The sequence below is a fragment of the Chiloscyllium punctatum genome, chromosome 23 (genome assembly GCF_047496795.1).
Source record: "Chiloscyllium punctatum isolate Juve2018m chromosome 23, sChiPun1.3, whole genome shotgun sequence".
NCBI classification, from domain to species: Eukaryota; Metazoa; Chordata; class Chondrichthyes; order Orectolobiformes; family Hemiscylliidae; genus Chiloscyllium; species Chiloscyllium punctatum.
Window position 1 is genome coordinate 60,733,065 of NC_092761.1, and position 17,351 is coordinate 60,750,415.

At 42.0% G+C, this 17,351-nt stretch overlaps 1 protein-coding gene across 1 annotated transcript in view; it reads right to left on the reverse strand.

Moving 5' to 3' along the window:
• The window catches only part of LOC140494104 (hepatic and glial cell adhesion molecule-like), an 82,839-nt gene extending 66,353 nt beyond the window's left edge, over positions 1–16,486 (reverse strand). Inside the window, exon 1 of the mRNA XM_072593074.1 lies at positions 16,200–16,486. Within this exon, the coding sequence (XP_072449175.1) occupies positions 16,200–16,284 (85 nt within the window). The 5' untranslated portion in view covers positions 16,285–16,486. The remainder of the gene's footprint in view (positions 1–16,199) is intronic.
• Positions 16,487–17,351: the final 865 nt, after the last annotated feature.

Consider the following 17,351-nt stretch of genomic DNA (forward strand, 5'->3'; position numbering starts at 1 on the left):
GCTGCACTTGAATATTGCATACAGTTCTGGTCGCCGCATTATAGGAAGGATGTGGAAGCTTTGGAAAGGGTTCAGAGGAGATTTACCAGGCTGTTGCCTGGTATGGAGGGAAGGTCTTATGAGTAAAGGCTGAGGGACTTGAGGCTGTTTTCACTAGAGAGAAGAGGTTAAGAAGTTACTTAATAGAGACTTACAAGATGATCAGAGGATTAAATAGGGTGGACAGTGAAAGCCTTTTTCCTAGGATGGTTATGGCTAGCATGAGAGGACATAGCTTTAAATTGATGGGTGATAGATATAGAACAAATGTCAGAGGTAAGTTCTTTACTCAGAGAGTAGTAAGGGTGTGGAATGCCCTGCCTGCAACAGTAGTATACTCACCAACCCGCCACCCAGGGTGGCACGGTGTCTCAGTGGTTATCACTGCTGCCTCCCAGCGCCAGGGACCGAGGTTCGATGCCAGCGACTGTGTGTGGAGTCTGCACATTCTCCTCGTGTCTGCGTGGGTTTCCTCCGGGTGTTCCAGTTTCCTCCCACAGTTCAAAGATATGCAGGTCAGGTGAATTGGCCATGCTAAATTGCCCATAGTGTTAGGTGCATTAGTCAGAATAAAATGGGTCTGGGTGGATTACTCTTCATAGGGTCAGTGTGGACTGGTTGGGCTGAAGGGCCTGTTTCCACACTGTGGGGAATCTAATCTAATCTGTAGGGAATCTAAACTTTAAGGGCATCTAAAAGGTCATTGGACAAATATATGGATGATAATGTAATGGTCTACATTAGATGGGCTTCAGATTGGTTTCACTGGTCGGCGCAACATCAAGGATCGAAGGGCCTGTACTGCACTGTATTGTTCAATGTTCTATGGACTTTGGTGAGGTCTACTCCCTGACGACAATGAGACATGGCTATTCGCTTTTTGCTCAGTTACAGGTACACAGTGCAGATGTGAGACTATCATAGCACACTGCTCTACAGCAAGATGTAAACACCCTTGGCTCAGAACTGATGATTTGTAAGGCAAGTCCCTAGTTGTGGAACTGTGCTAATTGACACGGCAAGGCAAGGATGGTGCAACCAAGCAGAGAAGCACAAAGTGAGCAAGCGCTATGTGTAAGCGAGCAGCCCTGAGACAACATCCAATTCAATCCTTCAGCTGGATACCTGTTCAAGCGTGGAAGGTCTCCCTGCTGCTGCCTTTCAATACTAGCTGCCTATGTACCCTGCAGTGCGGAGTGCCCTTACTAGTGTATTGGAGAGATGCCATGACGGTCATGAGGAGCTGGCCAACCAATGCCAATGTCTGTGGATGAGAGGTGCATGCTGTTTCCCATGGATTGTGCACTGAGTTATACTCTCTTCATACGCAACATAGAGGTCCTTTGGAGCAAGCAACGAGCTGAATCTACCAGGCTCTGATTTTCACGTCAAGATTTCCTCAACGTCTGGCTTGTTTTGTGTGCTTGGTCAGGTAGGAATATTAATGAGGTAAGTCGGTATCTTAACAAAGAGTTTAACAAGTAAAAATTCCCTTAACTGGCAACTCGCCACTGCCCTGTGGGAAAGTCAGTCTGCTGCTTGTCTGAAGTATAAAAATTGGATTGAGATACTCCTGACATCAAGTAAACCTTGTCAGAATTCTTGTCCAATTCTGTCACAAATCTCGCCATTGCCCATGCTGCTCGGACCCTGTCAGATTCCATCCATTGATTTGATTTGAGCTACTTCTCATATTGATTAGTTTCAAAAAGTGTGGTGCTGGAGAAGCACAGCAGGTCAGGCAGCATCCAAAGAACAGGACAGTCGACGTTTTGGCCATAACGTTATACTCAGTGCATAATCACCACTGTATTTAGAAGGGCTTTTCAAATCTTCAAAGGGTTGGTTTACATTCCAGAACCCTAGGCCAATGTTCTAGGGACATTGGTTCGATCTCATAGTGGCAGATGGTGAAATATGAATTCAATGAAAAGAAAAATCCGGAATAAAAACAAAAGCTAGTCGATTGACAATCATGTAACTAATGTTGATTCTTGCAAAAACCTATCTAGATCACTAATGTCTTTTAGGGAAAGAAATCTGCCATCCATACAAAGTCTGGTTTACATGTGACTCCAAGGCCCACAGCTATGCAGTTGATTCTTAACTGTTCTCTGAGCAATGAATGATGGGCAATAAATGATGGCCAAGCCAGCAATGCTTCCATCCTGTGGATGAATGAGAAAATAAAACTAAATTCTTCATTTTTGCATGGGGGAGAGGGCGTACAGAAGGAATCTGAATTCCAAATCAGTTGTAATCTTGGGAGAAATGGAATTGACTTAAATTTCTTTGTTTGTTTCATATCTTCAAAGCATATCAGCTTATGGCGAATCTGTTGAACTATCCCATGGATGATCCTGCTGTGGGAAATGGGACATGAAACCTGAGGTTGCTGATTCAAAGACAAGGGCACTGTCTGTTGAGCCAAAAGATATCCTCCCCTTCAGTATAGTGTAGACCTCTTTCTGCTCATGATGACTTTACTCAACTTCATGCCAATCACTTTGGCCAGTGAGTCTTGGTAATGCCAGTTACAAAGTTCACTCTGCATGAATCATAGTTCTTTTTGGCCTCTGCACTGCCCACTCACTCAGACAGGGCACCTCCCAACCTCCACCAAATGTAACAGCTGTGCCACTACTTTCATCTCCCTTAATTCTGCCTCCCTCTCATTCGAGGAAGAAAACAGCAAGGGGCCCGTAGGACTGAAGATGGATGGTGAGCTGCCTAACATTCGGCCCCACAACCTGACTCTGACCCCGCCCGAGTGGCTGACTGACCATGTCCAAACCCCAGGTCTGGCTTTGGAGACTGCTCTTGACTTACGGTGCCAGGGCCCCCTGAACCACGGCTACTCGCTTGGCTTGAGTAAAGGCCACTGACAGACATGACCAACTCTCAGCCTTTGTGCCTGCAACTAAAGACAAGGCATGACAGAAATAATATGAGCCAGCTTTTTCTAGCTGAGGAGGCAAAGCGTGAAAAGGCAATGCAATGCAAGGCAGGCATGCTGCAAATATCCAGGTGCTGAACGAGTGCTATGATAGCAATTGAAGAGCCTGGAGATATAGCCCATTAGCTGGGTGATTCTGAGTGGACCTGCAGCATTGAAATGAAGTCAATTCTGAAGCAGAACTACATCAGATTTAAACCTTTAACACTGTTTACTTCTCTTCATAGATGCTGCCAGACTGACTGAGTTTCTGCAGCATTTGTCGTGCTTGTTTCAGATTCAAAGTTTGGGAGAAGATTTGTAGCTCGGATGCTCGTTGTTGTGGTTCTGTTCGCTGAGCTGGAAATTTGTGTTGCAGATGTTTCTTCCCCTGTCTAGGTGACATCCTCAGTGCTAGGGAGCCTCCTGTGAAGCGCTTCTGTGATGTTTCCTCCGGCATTTGTAGTGATTTGTATCTGCCGCTTCCGGTTGTCAGTTCCAGCTGTCCACTGCAGTGGCCAGTATATTGGGTCCAGGTCGATGTGCTTATTGACTGAATCTGTGGATGAATGCCTTGCCTCTAGGAATTCCCTGGCTGTTCTCTGTTTGGCTTGTCCTATAATAGTAGTGTTATCCCAGTCGAACTCATGTTGCTTGTCATCTGAGTGTGTGGCTACTAAGGATAGCTGGTCGTATCGTTTCGAGGCCAGTTGGTGTTCATGGATGCGGATCGTTAGCTGTCTTCCTGTTTGTCCTATGTAGTGTTTTGTGCAGTCCTTGCATGGGATTTTGTACACTACATTGGTTTTGCTCATGCTGGGTATCAGGTCCTTCGTCCTGGTGAGTTGTTGTCTGAGAGTGGCTGTTGGTTTGTGTGCTGATATGAGTCCTAGTGGTCGCTGTAGGACTGCACAAAACATTACATAGGACAAACAGGAAGACAGCTAACGATCCGAATCCATGAACACGAAGCAGCCACGAAACGACATGACCAGCTATCCTTAGTGGTCACACACTCAGATGACAAGCAACATGAATTTGACTGGGACAACACTATATTATAGGACAAGCCAAACAGAGAACAGCCAGGGAATTCCTAGAGGCATGGCACTCATCCACAGATTCAATTAATAAGCACATCGACCTGGACCCAATATACCGGCCTCTGCAGCGGACAGCCGGAACTGACAACCGGAAGCGGCAGATTCAAATCACTATAAATGCCGGAGGAAACATCACAGAAGCGCTTCACAGGAGGCTCCCAAGCACTGAGGATGTCACCTTGATAGGGGACGAAACGTCTGCAACACAAATTCCCAGCTTGTTTCAGATTTCCAATGTCTGTCGTGTTTTGCTTTTATTTTCTTTGCAGCTGTTGCCTTGTTAATATTACTTTTCAGATGGCCCCCTGTCTCTTCTGAGCTTGGCTTTTAGAGAATGTCAGGGTCTGAGAACCAGTTTCAGTCTCATGATCATACATTGCTCAATAATGGAAGGTAAATGGTGGTCCTTTGCACTTAACTGGTCTTGTTAGATTTGCTTTGTGATGTTGCAAACCTAGAGATATAAAATCTAAGGGTCCATTGACTCTATGCTTTGTGGTAAGCTTCCAACAATGGCAGCCGTGAGCTCCACAATGGATTACTGTTTAGGCATGTCTATTCAAGGTGCAGACTGTCACTCAATAGGACTGACCTTGGAACTTTCCAGTTCCAGATGCTTGATTGTCTGAGTTGAAGTTGTAATGGTCATCTGACCTGTGCACCCCTCCCCCTGCCCTGGCAGCCATCTTAACAGTTCATCAATGTATATTTCTTAAATAAATAAGAGCTGTTCCAGAAGCTTCCATACAAACACAGCAAACTTTAAAGTCACGAACATGACGTATCCTTTACTGTCAGACAAACATGTGAAAATAGCAAGCAGAAAAGATTAGCTGCTTCATCGAGTTGCAATCCTCTTTATTTTTATAGATTGTTTTGCTGATCAAGATTTGAAATATTAGCAAAGTAAAATTCCATTCAAGTGCTACGTCAGGTATAGCACAGTCAGTGGCAAAATAGAGATTCCCCAGCTCTAGTCTAACCTTTTAAAAGTACCTCAACTGTACAACAGTGACATTTTTACTTCCCACAGCAACCGTCGCTATTCTTTTTCAAATGTTACAAGTTTAGTGTGATTAATGAGATCAACTCTTATTCATTTGATGTGGAATTGAGATTGGTTCAACTAATCTCCAGGAACTGCGAGAGAAAGGAATTATTCCCAATTTAATAATGTATGCAGAACAGAACAGAAAGTTACCCTTTCACTGACAACGTAAGTTTACCCAACTGTGGCCCTTCACAATATTATCATTCTGACTGCTCCAAAATATTACCCTTCAGAACTTTGACAGCCAGTGGTTGCATTCTTCACCACATACTTTAAGTACTGAAGAAGTGAACAAGACGGCAACATTAGGTCTTCAGTGAAACACCAGGTTAAACCAATATTTGACACAAGACACAGAAGTGCAGGAGTTGGGAGGTCAAGTTGCAGCTGTACAAGACATTGGTTAGGCCACTTGTGGAATACTGCATTCAATTCTTGTCTCCCTGCTTTAGGAAAGATGTCGTGAAACTTGAAAGGGTTCAGAAAAGATGTTGCCAAGATTGGAAGGTTTGAGCTATCGAGAGAGGTTCCAAAGACCGGGGCTATTTTCCCTGAAGCCTCGGAGGTTGAGGGCTGACCTTATAGAGGTTTATAAAATCATGACAGGCATAGATAGTGTGAGTCATCAAAGGCTTTTCCCCTGGAGAGTCCAAACCTAAATAGCATAGGTTTAAGGTAAGAAAATAAAGATTTGTAAGGGACCTAAGGGGTAACTTTATCACACAGTTGGTGGTATCTGTATGGAACAAGCTGTTAGAGGAGGTCTTAGGATCATAGAGATGCTCAGCACGGAAACAGACCCTTTAGTCTAACTTGTCCATGCTGACCAGATATCCTAAATTAATCTAGTCCATTTGCCAGAACTTGGCTCATATCTCACCAAGTCCTTCCTATTCATAAACCCATCCAGGTGCCTTTTAAATGTTGTAATTGTACCAGCATTCACCACTTCCTCTGGCAGTTCATTCGATATACACACCACCCTTTGCATGAAAAAGTTGTTCCTTAGGTGCCTTTTAAATCTTTCCCCTCTGACTTTAAAAGTATGCCCTCTCGTTCTGGACTCCCCCAAACCAGGGAAAAAACCTTGTCTATTTATCCCATCCATGCCCCTCATGATTTCACAAACCCCAATAAAGTCATCACTCAGTTTCTGATGCTCCAGAGAAAACATCTTCCTCGAAGCTTTGCATATGCTGATGGAAGTCACTTGCAAATTATCCAGTTTGGAAAAAGTAATGATGCCAGATATGGCAATACGCAAACTTTTTTTTCTACTCTACTGCTTTTGGGCAGAACAGTGAGATGAAAATTGATTTTATAACAGTGTAAACAGAAACACTTGCACTTTCTCTATCCCTGTTTCTCTCAGCCTCTGGAAAGACATTCACTGATAGAATAAATTGAAGAGACCTCCATTCACTCAGAGCTCAAAAATAATATAATTCAGTTTCACTGGAGTGTAGGAGTTGAGGGGTGACCTTATACAGATCTACAAAATCATGAGGGAAATAGATAAGGTGAATAACAAAGAGAGGTGGTGAAGACTGGTACAATTACAACATTTAAGAAGCATCTAGATGGGTTCATGAAAAGGAATAGCTTAGAGGGATATGGGCCAAATGCTAGCAAATAGGGCTACATTAATTTAGGATATCTGGTCAGCATGGAAGAGTTGGATCGAAGAGTTTGTTTCCATGCTGTACAATTCTATGACTCTATGATTCTACGACATCATCTTGGGAAAGGAATGAAGTCAGCCTTAGAGTCAACCACTCAAAGGCTTGCTAAACATACAACTGCCATTTAAAATGTTGGTGTTCATTAAAGAAGCTGCATATCACTTTGAGGTCAAGTACACCGACTAATACACTCTCAGAACAAGGATTTGATTTATGGGAGTAAACATTGCTTACAGACTGATTTCAAGTCTTGCTTTAAGGCTACTCACTTTGTTGTTACTGTTATTGCAGAGGGAAAAACCAGTAAAAAATACTTGGAAATGTACATGTTGGTCATACTGGAGGACTGTTCTAAGGTATACAAGACCAGTCTGACCAGTATGTGTCATTCGCAGATTTTATTTATGTTGTGAGAGCAACATAAATGTTGTGAGGTCTTCAAAGCACTCTCGGAGATGTTCTAGGAACTGAAGTCAAGAGTTCATTAACACTTGAATACTAATTGTTCCAGAAATTGTCTGAGAACTTCACACAGAAAGAATAAGTGCTTCACCACTCTATCTTATTGGACACCTCATAGGAGTTTCCAGGTGAGGGCAGGGGCTTACCATTTTGTTACAGAATTCCTTAGGAGTGGGAGGAGGACATGAGGCAGAACCATTCAATTGCTGCAAGAGAGAGGACAGAAGGGCAACGAGGTTGGAGTCTGGGTATAGGGGTTTCTTCTCCTTTTAATTTCCTCTACCAGGATGTCTAGAGGAACATCTTGAGGACCTACGCGCCCTATACCTCAGTCCCTGAGCCCATCCTGCAATGAGCCACTCTGTGTCAACCAAAGCATTTCACAAGTTCATTAGAAGTCAGTGCAAGGAGCCCACATATCTTGCTCCAAATTGCATTTGTTAAAACACATAAGTACTCAAATTTGATAGCTGTTTAGCAGCCCTAGGACATTCAAATGATAATCGTCAGCAATTAGGACCACAGTTTTATGGTCAATCCTGCCTTGACCATTGGCTATCCTTATTAGCACTGGACCTGAATTCACCTTTTGACCAAACTTATTTAAGAACGTAAGAACTTAAGAAACAGGAACAAGAGTTGGCCATTCAGCTCTTCAAGCCATTCTATAAGATCTTGACTGCTCCAACCCTGGCCTCAATACCTTTTTTTTTGATGAGCTCAATATAATCAATAATTCCCTGATATTTCAAATACCTATCCTTTTTAAATACTTTCAGTGATTTAGCCTCCATAAGTATCTTGGGTAAAGAATTCCAGAAATTAACCATCCGCTGTGAGAAGAAATTCCTTTGCACATCAGTTTTAAACAAATGTACCCTTATTGTGCAGCTATATCTCCTAGTTCAAGATTCTCCCACAAGTGGGACATCTGAACAGAGAACACAGAACATAGAACATAGAACAATACAGCGCAAAACAGGCCCTTCGGCCCTCGGTGTTCTGCCGACCTGTGAACTATTCTCAGCTCGTCCCCCTACACTATCCCAAAATCATCCATGTACTTATCTAAGGATTGTTTAAATCTCCCTAATGTGGCTGAGTTGACTACCTTAGCAGGTAGGGCATTTCACAACCTTACCTCTCTCTTTGTAAAGAACCTGCCTCTGACATCTGTCTTAAGTCTATCACCCCTCAATTTGTAGTTATGCCCCCTTGTACACGCTGACGTCATCATCCTAGGAAAAAGACTTTCACTGTCTACCCTATCTAATCCTCTGATCATCTTCATTGGACTAGTAGTTCAGAAACCCAGGCTAAGGTTCCAGAGACATTAATGTTCAAACCCATCATGGCAGCTTGTGGAGTTTAAATTCAATTTTTAAAAATCTGGTATTGAAAATTGTTCTTCATGACTATGACCATGAAAGCAATGATTGCTGATATTAAAAAAAAACTCACTATATGTCCTTTCACAAAGCCAGTCTGACACACAGTGACTCTACACACAGATTGATGTGGTTGACACTTAGTCCTCCGCTGAAATGGCCAAGCAGGACAACTAAGGAGAGGCAACAAATGGATGGGCTGCATGGTGGCTCATTTCCTCCCACAGTCCAAAGATGTGCAGATTAGGTGGACTGGCCATGCTAAATTGCTCCAAACGTCCAGGGATGTGCAGGCTCGGTGGGTTAGCCATGGAAAACGCAGAATTACAGGAACAGCACAGCGGTGTGGGATGCTCTTCGGAGTGTCGTGTGTGGACTTGATGAGCTGAATGGCCTGCTTCCATGCTGAAGGGATTCTAAGAAATGCCGGCCATACCAGCAAAACCCACATTTCACGAAACAGTAAAGAAAAGAATAATTGAGACACAATAGAGAAAATGCCTGTGGTGAGATTTTTGGATGCAGGACATTTTTTCTCCGGCAACACTCATTGAAAATAAATGAACTACTTGCAACCAAATAATGAACTGGAACAAGCAAGTTACCTCAAGGTAAATAAAAATTCAGGAGGCATTGGCCGTGATATAATTAGGGTAAGCAGGAATACAAAGATGAAAGAAGTCAAGAACATGAATACTTGAACGGAAAAGCACAGTTATAGGGGAATAAAAATAGGTCTTGCTTGCATTATGATTTGGAAAGACTTTAAAGGTAAATGTGAAGTTGAGTTGCAGATCAGCATATTCCAATTCATTTATGAAAAGGCCTCCTGAATTTGGGTTTATGGATGAATAGAGAGAGATAGAGAGAGAGAGGGAGAGAGAGAGAGAGAGATGGGCATAGATTTGTTCAAGTGTTGCCCTTAAAGAGGTGTAACACAAACCAGGGCCAGACAGTGTTGCAGGCCAGTCACTGTGTGGCTTTCTTCTAGATATGAGGAAACCTACATGGGCCATGCAGAGAGTGGCTCTCAATGTTGCCTGTCCTGCAGAGCCAAAGTAGTTTGCATTTTGCTGCAGAATGCCTGTTGGTGCAGGATAGAACAGGAGTTATGCTATACATTTTATTTCTAATTTCAGAGTTGAATATTACAAACATACACCTTCTAAACTGAAAAGAAAGCAGCCTTTCTATTCTTTATAAGGCTCAAATTACAATTAACAGTCTGCGATAATGCTGCGCAACAACATACTTTCTACTGGTGCAAATTTACTTGTTACAAAAATATGAAAATACTTAGCCGTAATTCTTTCATTTCCTTCATAGTGTGTCTTGTGGCCTTTAAAAAATAACTATCAGGACTCTCTGATGTAGCATCCTTTCAAAATAAAAATGAAATATTGCAGATGCTGGAGATCTGAAATAAAAACAAAGTGCTGGAGAAACTCAGCACATCACCTGTGGAGAAACAAACAAAGTAAACGTTTCAAATCTAATGACTCTACTTCAGAACCAAAGTTTGGTTTCGAAGAAGAGTCATTCGACTCAATCATTAACTTTCCACAGATGCAGCCAGACCTGCTGAGTTTCTCCAGCACTTTCTGCTTTAATTAGCATTCATTTCTGTTGGGGAATAATCTCCTCTACATTCACCTCTCAAGATTCTTTGATATCAATATTTACCTACATAAAACTATATGTCCATCTGACATCTAGTTGCTAACTTCCTAATATAAACCTGTTTCCTTAACGTTTTAATGGCACTATCCTTGCCTTGACTGTTCACTTTCTACAATCATGCTATGGAGAGTCATTTTACTTCTCTAGACAAGTGTTGGTAATTTTCTTTCTGATTGCTTCATTTCTACTTTACCTATTGCTGATGTAACATTCCATTCACTACTTATTTCATTTAATTGCAAAAGTACCCTTTATATCGAAATAGACACAGTCTTTTCCCTGGGGTGGGGGAGTCCAGAACTAGAGGGCATAGGTTTAGGGTGAGAGGAAAAAGATATAAAAGAGACCTAAGGGGCAACCTTTTCACACAGGTAGGTATATGGAATGAGCTGCCAGAGGCTGGTACAATTGCAACATTTAAAAGGCATTTGGATGGATATATGAATAGGAAGGGTTTGGAGGGATATGGGTTGGGTGCTGGCAGGTGGGACGAGATTGGGTTGGGGTACCTGGTCGGCATGGATGGGTTGGACCGAAGGATCTGTTTCCATGCTGTACATCTCTATGACTCTACTCTTGATATGGAGTTTGCATATCCCTTTCTAATCCTAGATTTTGACCCTAATTTGTATTTGATCACTGTTCCCCAGATATTCTCCAAATTCAGGTTACCTACTTATACCGACTCAATACTAAGATCAAGGTCAAGTAATATTTCCCTCCTCACTGAATAACAATACTTCCTGAGAAAGCAATTTTGAATTAACAAAATAATCTCCTCTTTTTGTCAACAGAAGTAGTAGCACTCATTCAACATACTTTTGAATTAAAATCTCCCCTAATTCCTTCTCTTGCTAATACACGCCTTCCTGATCGAGGACAAACTTTTTTGACCAATCTCCTTTTCAATATCAGTCTAAACAATTTCTGGCAACATCTGTGGACAGAAAGCAGAAGGAACATTTGTGTTCCCTTCTTCGGAATTGATTGTAGCTGGGAAATGTTGGTTCATATATTAAAGAAAGGGAAGGGGAAAGAGTAAATGATAGGTGGAGATGGAGTCCAGAGAGAGATATACAATTGGGCAGACTAAAGAATGGGTAAAGATCAGCCTGAGAGAATGAAGAGCTGCTAATGGGAACAATTAGTGGCTGACAATGGGCTTTGTTTGAAGTAGCAGCTCATGTGATGACAAGTGTGGTGCTGGAAAAGCACAGCCGGTCAGGCAACATCCAAGGAGCAGGAGAATCGCCGTTTTGGGCAAAAGTCCTTCATCAGGCATGAGGCTGTGAGCTGAGGGGGTGGTGAGATAAATGGGAGGGGGGGTGGGCCCAGGGGGAAGGTATCTGAGAGTGTGATCTGCTCCACCCTCCTCTCCAACCAGGATCCAGGAAGTGATTTACTCGTCTCAGAAGTCACAGCTTTTGATTTGCTTTTCTAGCCACAGTATTTGTTTAACTAGTCCAGTTAAGTTTCCAGGATACGGACACTGAGGAACTCAACAACGATGATGCTGATAAACATCAAAGGGAGATGGTCATTGTCTGTGTGTCGTGAGTATTACTTGCTACTTCCTGATGAAGGACATATGCCTGAAACTGCTCCTCGGGTGCGGCCTGACCGGCTGTGCTTTTCCAGAATCACATCTTTTGACTCTGATCTCCAGTCCTCACTTTCTCCTCCTTGCTACTTATCAGCTCATGCTTGAATGTAGTCCAGATATGGCCCAACACTGGAGAGGTTATCTTTATTTCATTGGCTTTAATTTTACCTGGATCAAGTACTAATTTGATGGAAATGTCACTCAATTCCAAATCAAGTAGATAAGTAACTATCTATTCACCTATAAAGTTTCACACTATCACTATGATGCAACACATTACTCTTTCTCTTCCTTGTAAAATCATCTTCTGCATGGTACTATCCCCTCCCACTCTAATTATGGAGTGCCACCTTATTGCAGGAACCCATTCAATGCTCAAATATTATCAACATTATTTTGTTTTCCATGGATGGGCTCTTTGACATTAAGTAAATACACTCAGTGACACTTCCGGTAAGAGTGTTTAACTGAGAAGGCTTCTCACACCCAAGTAAAATTTCCAAAAATGTCTTCCAATTGTCCTGCTATTGTAAACTTGCGAAACTATACCTTACCCCCTACACAAAACCAAATACAACATTCTTAATCTAACTAATATTGTATGTGGGTGTGAAAGGGTTAATAGTGAGGTCAGAGGTAAGCACCACCCACTGTGCTGATCTCATATGAACGTGTGGATAAAAACTGCTTAAGTTCTCAAAAGAATGAAACTTAAAACAGGATCCTCCTCAGTCTCTGTAAAACTGCTCTCATACCAATATAAACTGTAATTATATGCTCACAGAAAATAAGCTATATGTTGTTAACTACAACTGACTCTTCTAGTTAGACCAGGAAGTGGTTGTCCTCTACCATTGTAAATGAAGTAAACCCTGTCATTTCCTACACCTATGGAGAGTGGTTGCAGTTACCTTTACCATGAGCAGTAGCTCATACAGTGTAGTGAGTTGGCATGCCCATACAACAATTATGTGCATGACAATTTTAAGGTTCAGCATCCTTAAAGAGGAAGCTTAACCTTCAATTGAAATAATTTAAATAGAGTCATAGAAATACACAGCACAGAAACAGACCCTTTGGTCCAACCAAATATCCTAAATAAATCAAGTTCTATTTGCCAGCATTTGACCCATATCCTTCTCAACCATTCCTATGCATACATTAATATATTTTAAATATAATAACTGTACCAGCCTCCACCACTTCCTCTGGCAGTTCATTCCATACACACACCACCCTCTGTGTGAAGAAGTTGTCTCTTAGTTCCCTTTTAAATCTTTCCTCTCTCATCTTAAACCTATGCCCTCTAATTTTGGACTCCCCGACCCTGGGGAAAAGACCTTGATATTTACCTTTTCCATGCTCAAAATGATTTTTTAAACCTCTATAAGGTCACTCCTCAGCTTCTGACATTCCAGAGAAAATAGCCCCAGTCTATTCAACCTCCCCCTATTGCTCAAACCCTCCTAACCAGCAACATCCTTGTAAACCTATTCTGAACCCCTTCAAGTTTCCCAACTTCCTTCCTATACCAGGAAGACCAGATTTGCAAACAATATTCCACAAGATGGCCTAACCAATCTCCTTTTCCAGCCAGAACATGACCTCCCAGCTCCTGTACTCAATGAATTGACCAAAAAGGCAAGTGTTACAAATGCCTTCTTTACGCTGTCTACCTGCGACTCCACTTTCATGGAACTATGAATCTGCACTGCCAAGGTTTCTTTGTTTGGCAACACTCCCCAGCCCTTACCATTAAGTGTATAAGTCCTGCCCTGATTTGCTAATGTAACCTGCCTTCCACTTGTATATGGTAATACCATTCCATTCCCCTAATTAGAGCAGAAAATGCGAGACAAATTCAAATTGTCATTGTAATGGCCAATAGCATATTTCCTGGCACACCATTATCTGCCAAAAATCATTTGTACATCACAGTTCTGCCCATGTGCTGACAGATGTTTATTGATGAAAGCCAGCAACACAAAATGACTAAGAGAATAATTTTTCACCATGCATTTAGTTCTCCACTGACTTACTAACTATCTCACCATTTTTAATTTCAAACAACAGTCAGACAAGGAAGTACTTTTGAATTCACAGTCTGTGAACTCTGGTGGGAAGAAAATTGTGCCTGTGAGAAACAAGCTGCTCTGCACCTATTTCATACTGCTGACAGTGATTAATTTCAACCTTATTCCATTACCATCTTTCAGCTTCACCAGTACCACCTGTACAATGCCATCTGTACCACCTTCACTGTCCCTGATGCACAACAGGAAATGTTTAAAAATTAGTGATTATTCTGAAGTCATATTCTGGAAGTTACAACAATGAAATTTACAAGGGAATTCATGAACCATTGAAAAGGTTATGAACAGTCACAGAAATTCAGTTCAATTTCAGTTATAACATACTTGTTGCCACAGGTTAATTTCACTGATGCAAAACATTACTAGAGGGGATTTGGACAATAACTTTTACCTGATATGATACTGAGCTAAGGGCCATAAGAGGATCCCATATCTGACGAACAATCAATACTTCATTAGTTGATTTCACCTGTTTGGATATTATTGGAGGCTCAGAACCCCTGAGTAAAGGAAGGAATAAAACAGATAGAGTTTCTGATCCTAACTATTCACTAATCCTGACTGAAAAGTACCTCTTATTGTCTACTTGGATGTTAGTGAGAATGACTTGGACTGTGGTTGTCATCACCCCTTGATTGAACAGCAAATGGGTTCTCACTATCAGGTTTAATGTGAACAAAAACCATGGAACGTCCATTCGTATCACAGCCAAAACAGGTTGAATGTCAGCATGTGAATCCTTCCAGGATGCCTGGTGACAAGTCAAAAGAGCTAGAGAGTCTCCTAGTCAGTCATCCTGCAGAGGACACTGGCAATACATTGCAGAGCATGGAGTAATCCAATGCAACTTCATGACCTGAGTCTTGAAAAGGAGAATGGGAGAAAAATCAGGCAGACAGATATGAATTCTAGTCACTTTAGCATGGCACAAAAGGCTGGCTCCAAGGAATGTGTCCGCAACTTTATCAAAAGCAAAAAGGAGAAAATCTCAAAGAAAGTAAAAGGTATGCAGTAAGTGTGATGAGAAAAATTATTACTCCAATTGGCGTTTAACTAGACATTGAGCATCTAATTCTACAAAGTCATGAGTCTGAGCACCACATGATGCCTGGTTTGGGAGTGCAATCAGTATAAGTCCTAGTTTAGATTGTCCTAAAGCTTCCTCCAGTCCAAATGTGACTATAGGCTTTAAACATAGCAAAAATCGTAGAACACATTGAAAAAGATTAGATTAGATTACTTACAGTGTGGAAACAGGCTCTTCGGCCCAACAAGTCCACACCGCCCCGCCGAAGCGTAACCCACCCACAGCCCTACATCTACATCTACCCCTTACCTAACACTACAGGCAATTTAGCATGGCCAATTCACCTGACCTGCACATCTTTGGACTGTGGGAGGAAACCGGAGCACCCGGAGGAAACCCACGCAGACACGGGGAGAACGTGCAAACTCCACACAGTCAGTCGCCTGAGACGGGAATTGAACCCGGGTCTCTGGCGCTGTGAGGCAGCAGTGCTAACCACTGTGCCACTGTGCCGCCCAGTACGAAAATGTACGATAAAATAATGTATTTAATAAATGTAGACATGTTATCTTCAATGGACATTGATGTTGAAAGGGTTAAAGAGTAAACAAGTGCATAGCAAATGCCCACACAAAAATGCATGACCCTTTGCCTCTGCAAACTAATTATGCTCTCTGAATATGACAGCCTGTATCAGCTTGAACTGAGGCAAACACAAAAGTTTACACCATCACTGTACAACGATGGCTTTCTATAAGTCTCTCTCAGGAATCCATGCACAAAATATGTCATGGAGTGTGACATGCTATAGAGTGGGCGATTGACATGATTTCCGTCTGAGAGAGACGGGGCATAAACAATGCTTGTTTCACAGGAAGACCTGGTGGCTTCTGTGCTTAACAAACAAAAACTTGAACTGTTGTTCTTTCTCAGAAAAAAAATTATTCTTCCATAACTATTTAGATCAATTTTCTGAGGTTGTATCTGTTCTGACATAATGACAAGTCTGAGCAACTTTAACAAGAGACCAGCAAATGCACCGATAAAACTCTACGGTAGGTGCAGAGACAGACCAAAGCTCAGGAATATGTTAATTCGCCATATTTTAAATAAATAGAATAAAACAGACATCCTACCTGGCAGTGCCAGCAAAAAGCAGAAAATGTTGAAGACTTGCAGTGTAGTGAAACCTCTTGAGAATACTTCCCTTCCTGCCTTCATTTTGGGACTAACACTGGCTCCTGGCTGATGATGATTCGCATGATTTGCTTAATCAGGGCACGTCCTCAGTACCACTAGGAGTTTTCGACAGACCTCAGCTCTGCCAAGCCCCTGAATAGAAGAGCAGTGTTCTCTAATTTATTACCAAGCCATCAGTACTAAGAACTCATGCCAACTCCAAAATGAAAGGACGGAGGAACATAAAGCTGGAGATCTTGTCCTTACAGTTTACAAAAAAAAAAGAAACCTCTTGAGAAAACTTGGGAACTGATTTTTAAACTCAAAATCATTTCTGGGCACTGCTGGTGTCAGTTCCTATGAATTATCTGACATGGATATTAACTCTTCATACTCTCAACTTCCAATTCTTGAGTTTCCGCAAAGTCACAGCTTTCCTTTTTAAAACTAAATACCACACAGAACATTAGTTCTCCACCCTCGCAATTTTAATCTGCCACATTGCAACTTGTCTTGATGCTGGAGGATAAAGCCAGTCCCTCCCACTGACCGCTCTGTGACCACTGCCAACATGTCTGCGACGTTCCCACATCAGAATCGGATGATTTTTCTTGTAGGTCACACTCCTCCCCACGAAAATTTCTTGTGAGTCTTTTTGCCCTTCGCCCTGTCTGTCAAAGATAAACTAAAAAGGGGGAGAGAAAATGTGAAATTGTTCTGGCCTATCACTTTAAATAAAAACTGTAATCATTCTGCCAGCTTGCGATCAATGTTGCTCATTTGCCTGTAAGGGCCACTTTAGCAACTGATTGTAAACTTATATGTGACAATTTGACTGATACATCACAATTCCATGATGGTCTCATACGTCCTGCCAATTTCACTTCTGGTCATGTACCAAATCTGCAATTCATAAACACCTGTTAATTAACTACTCACTTGAGACCAGGACATGCTTTCTCTTTAACATTACATGTTTTTAGGTTCCCCATTTTTCCCCCAGAATCCTACCTCCTCTTTTATAAGTGATCTGAGCGCTAGCCTATCCCTCTTCCTCACATAAGCTTGTTCTGCAAATGTTGATGGAGGTGGGTTCCACAGCTTGGTTG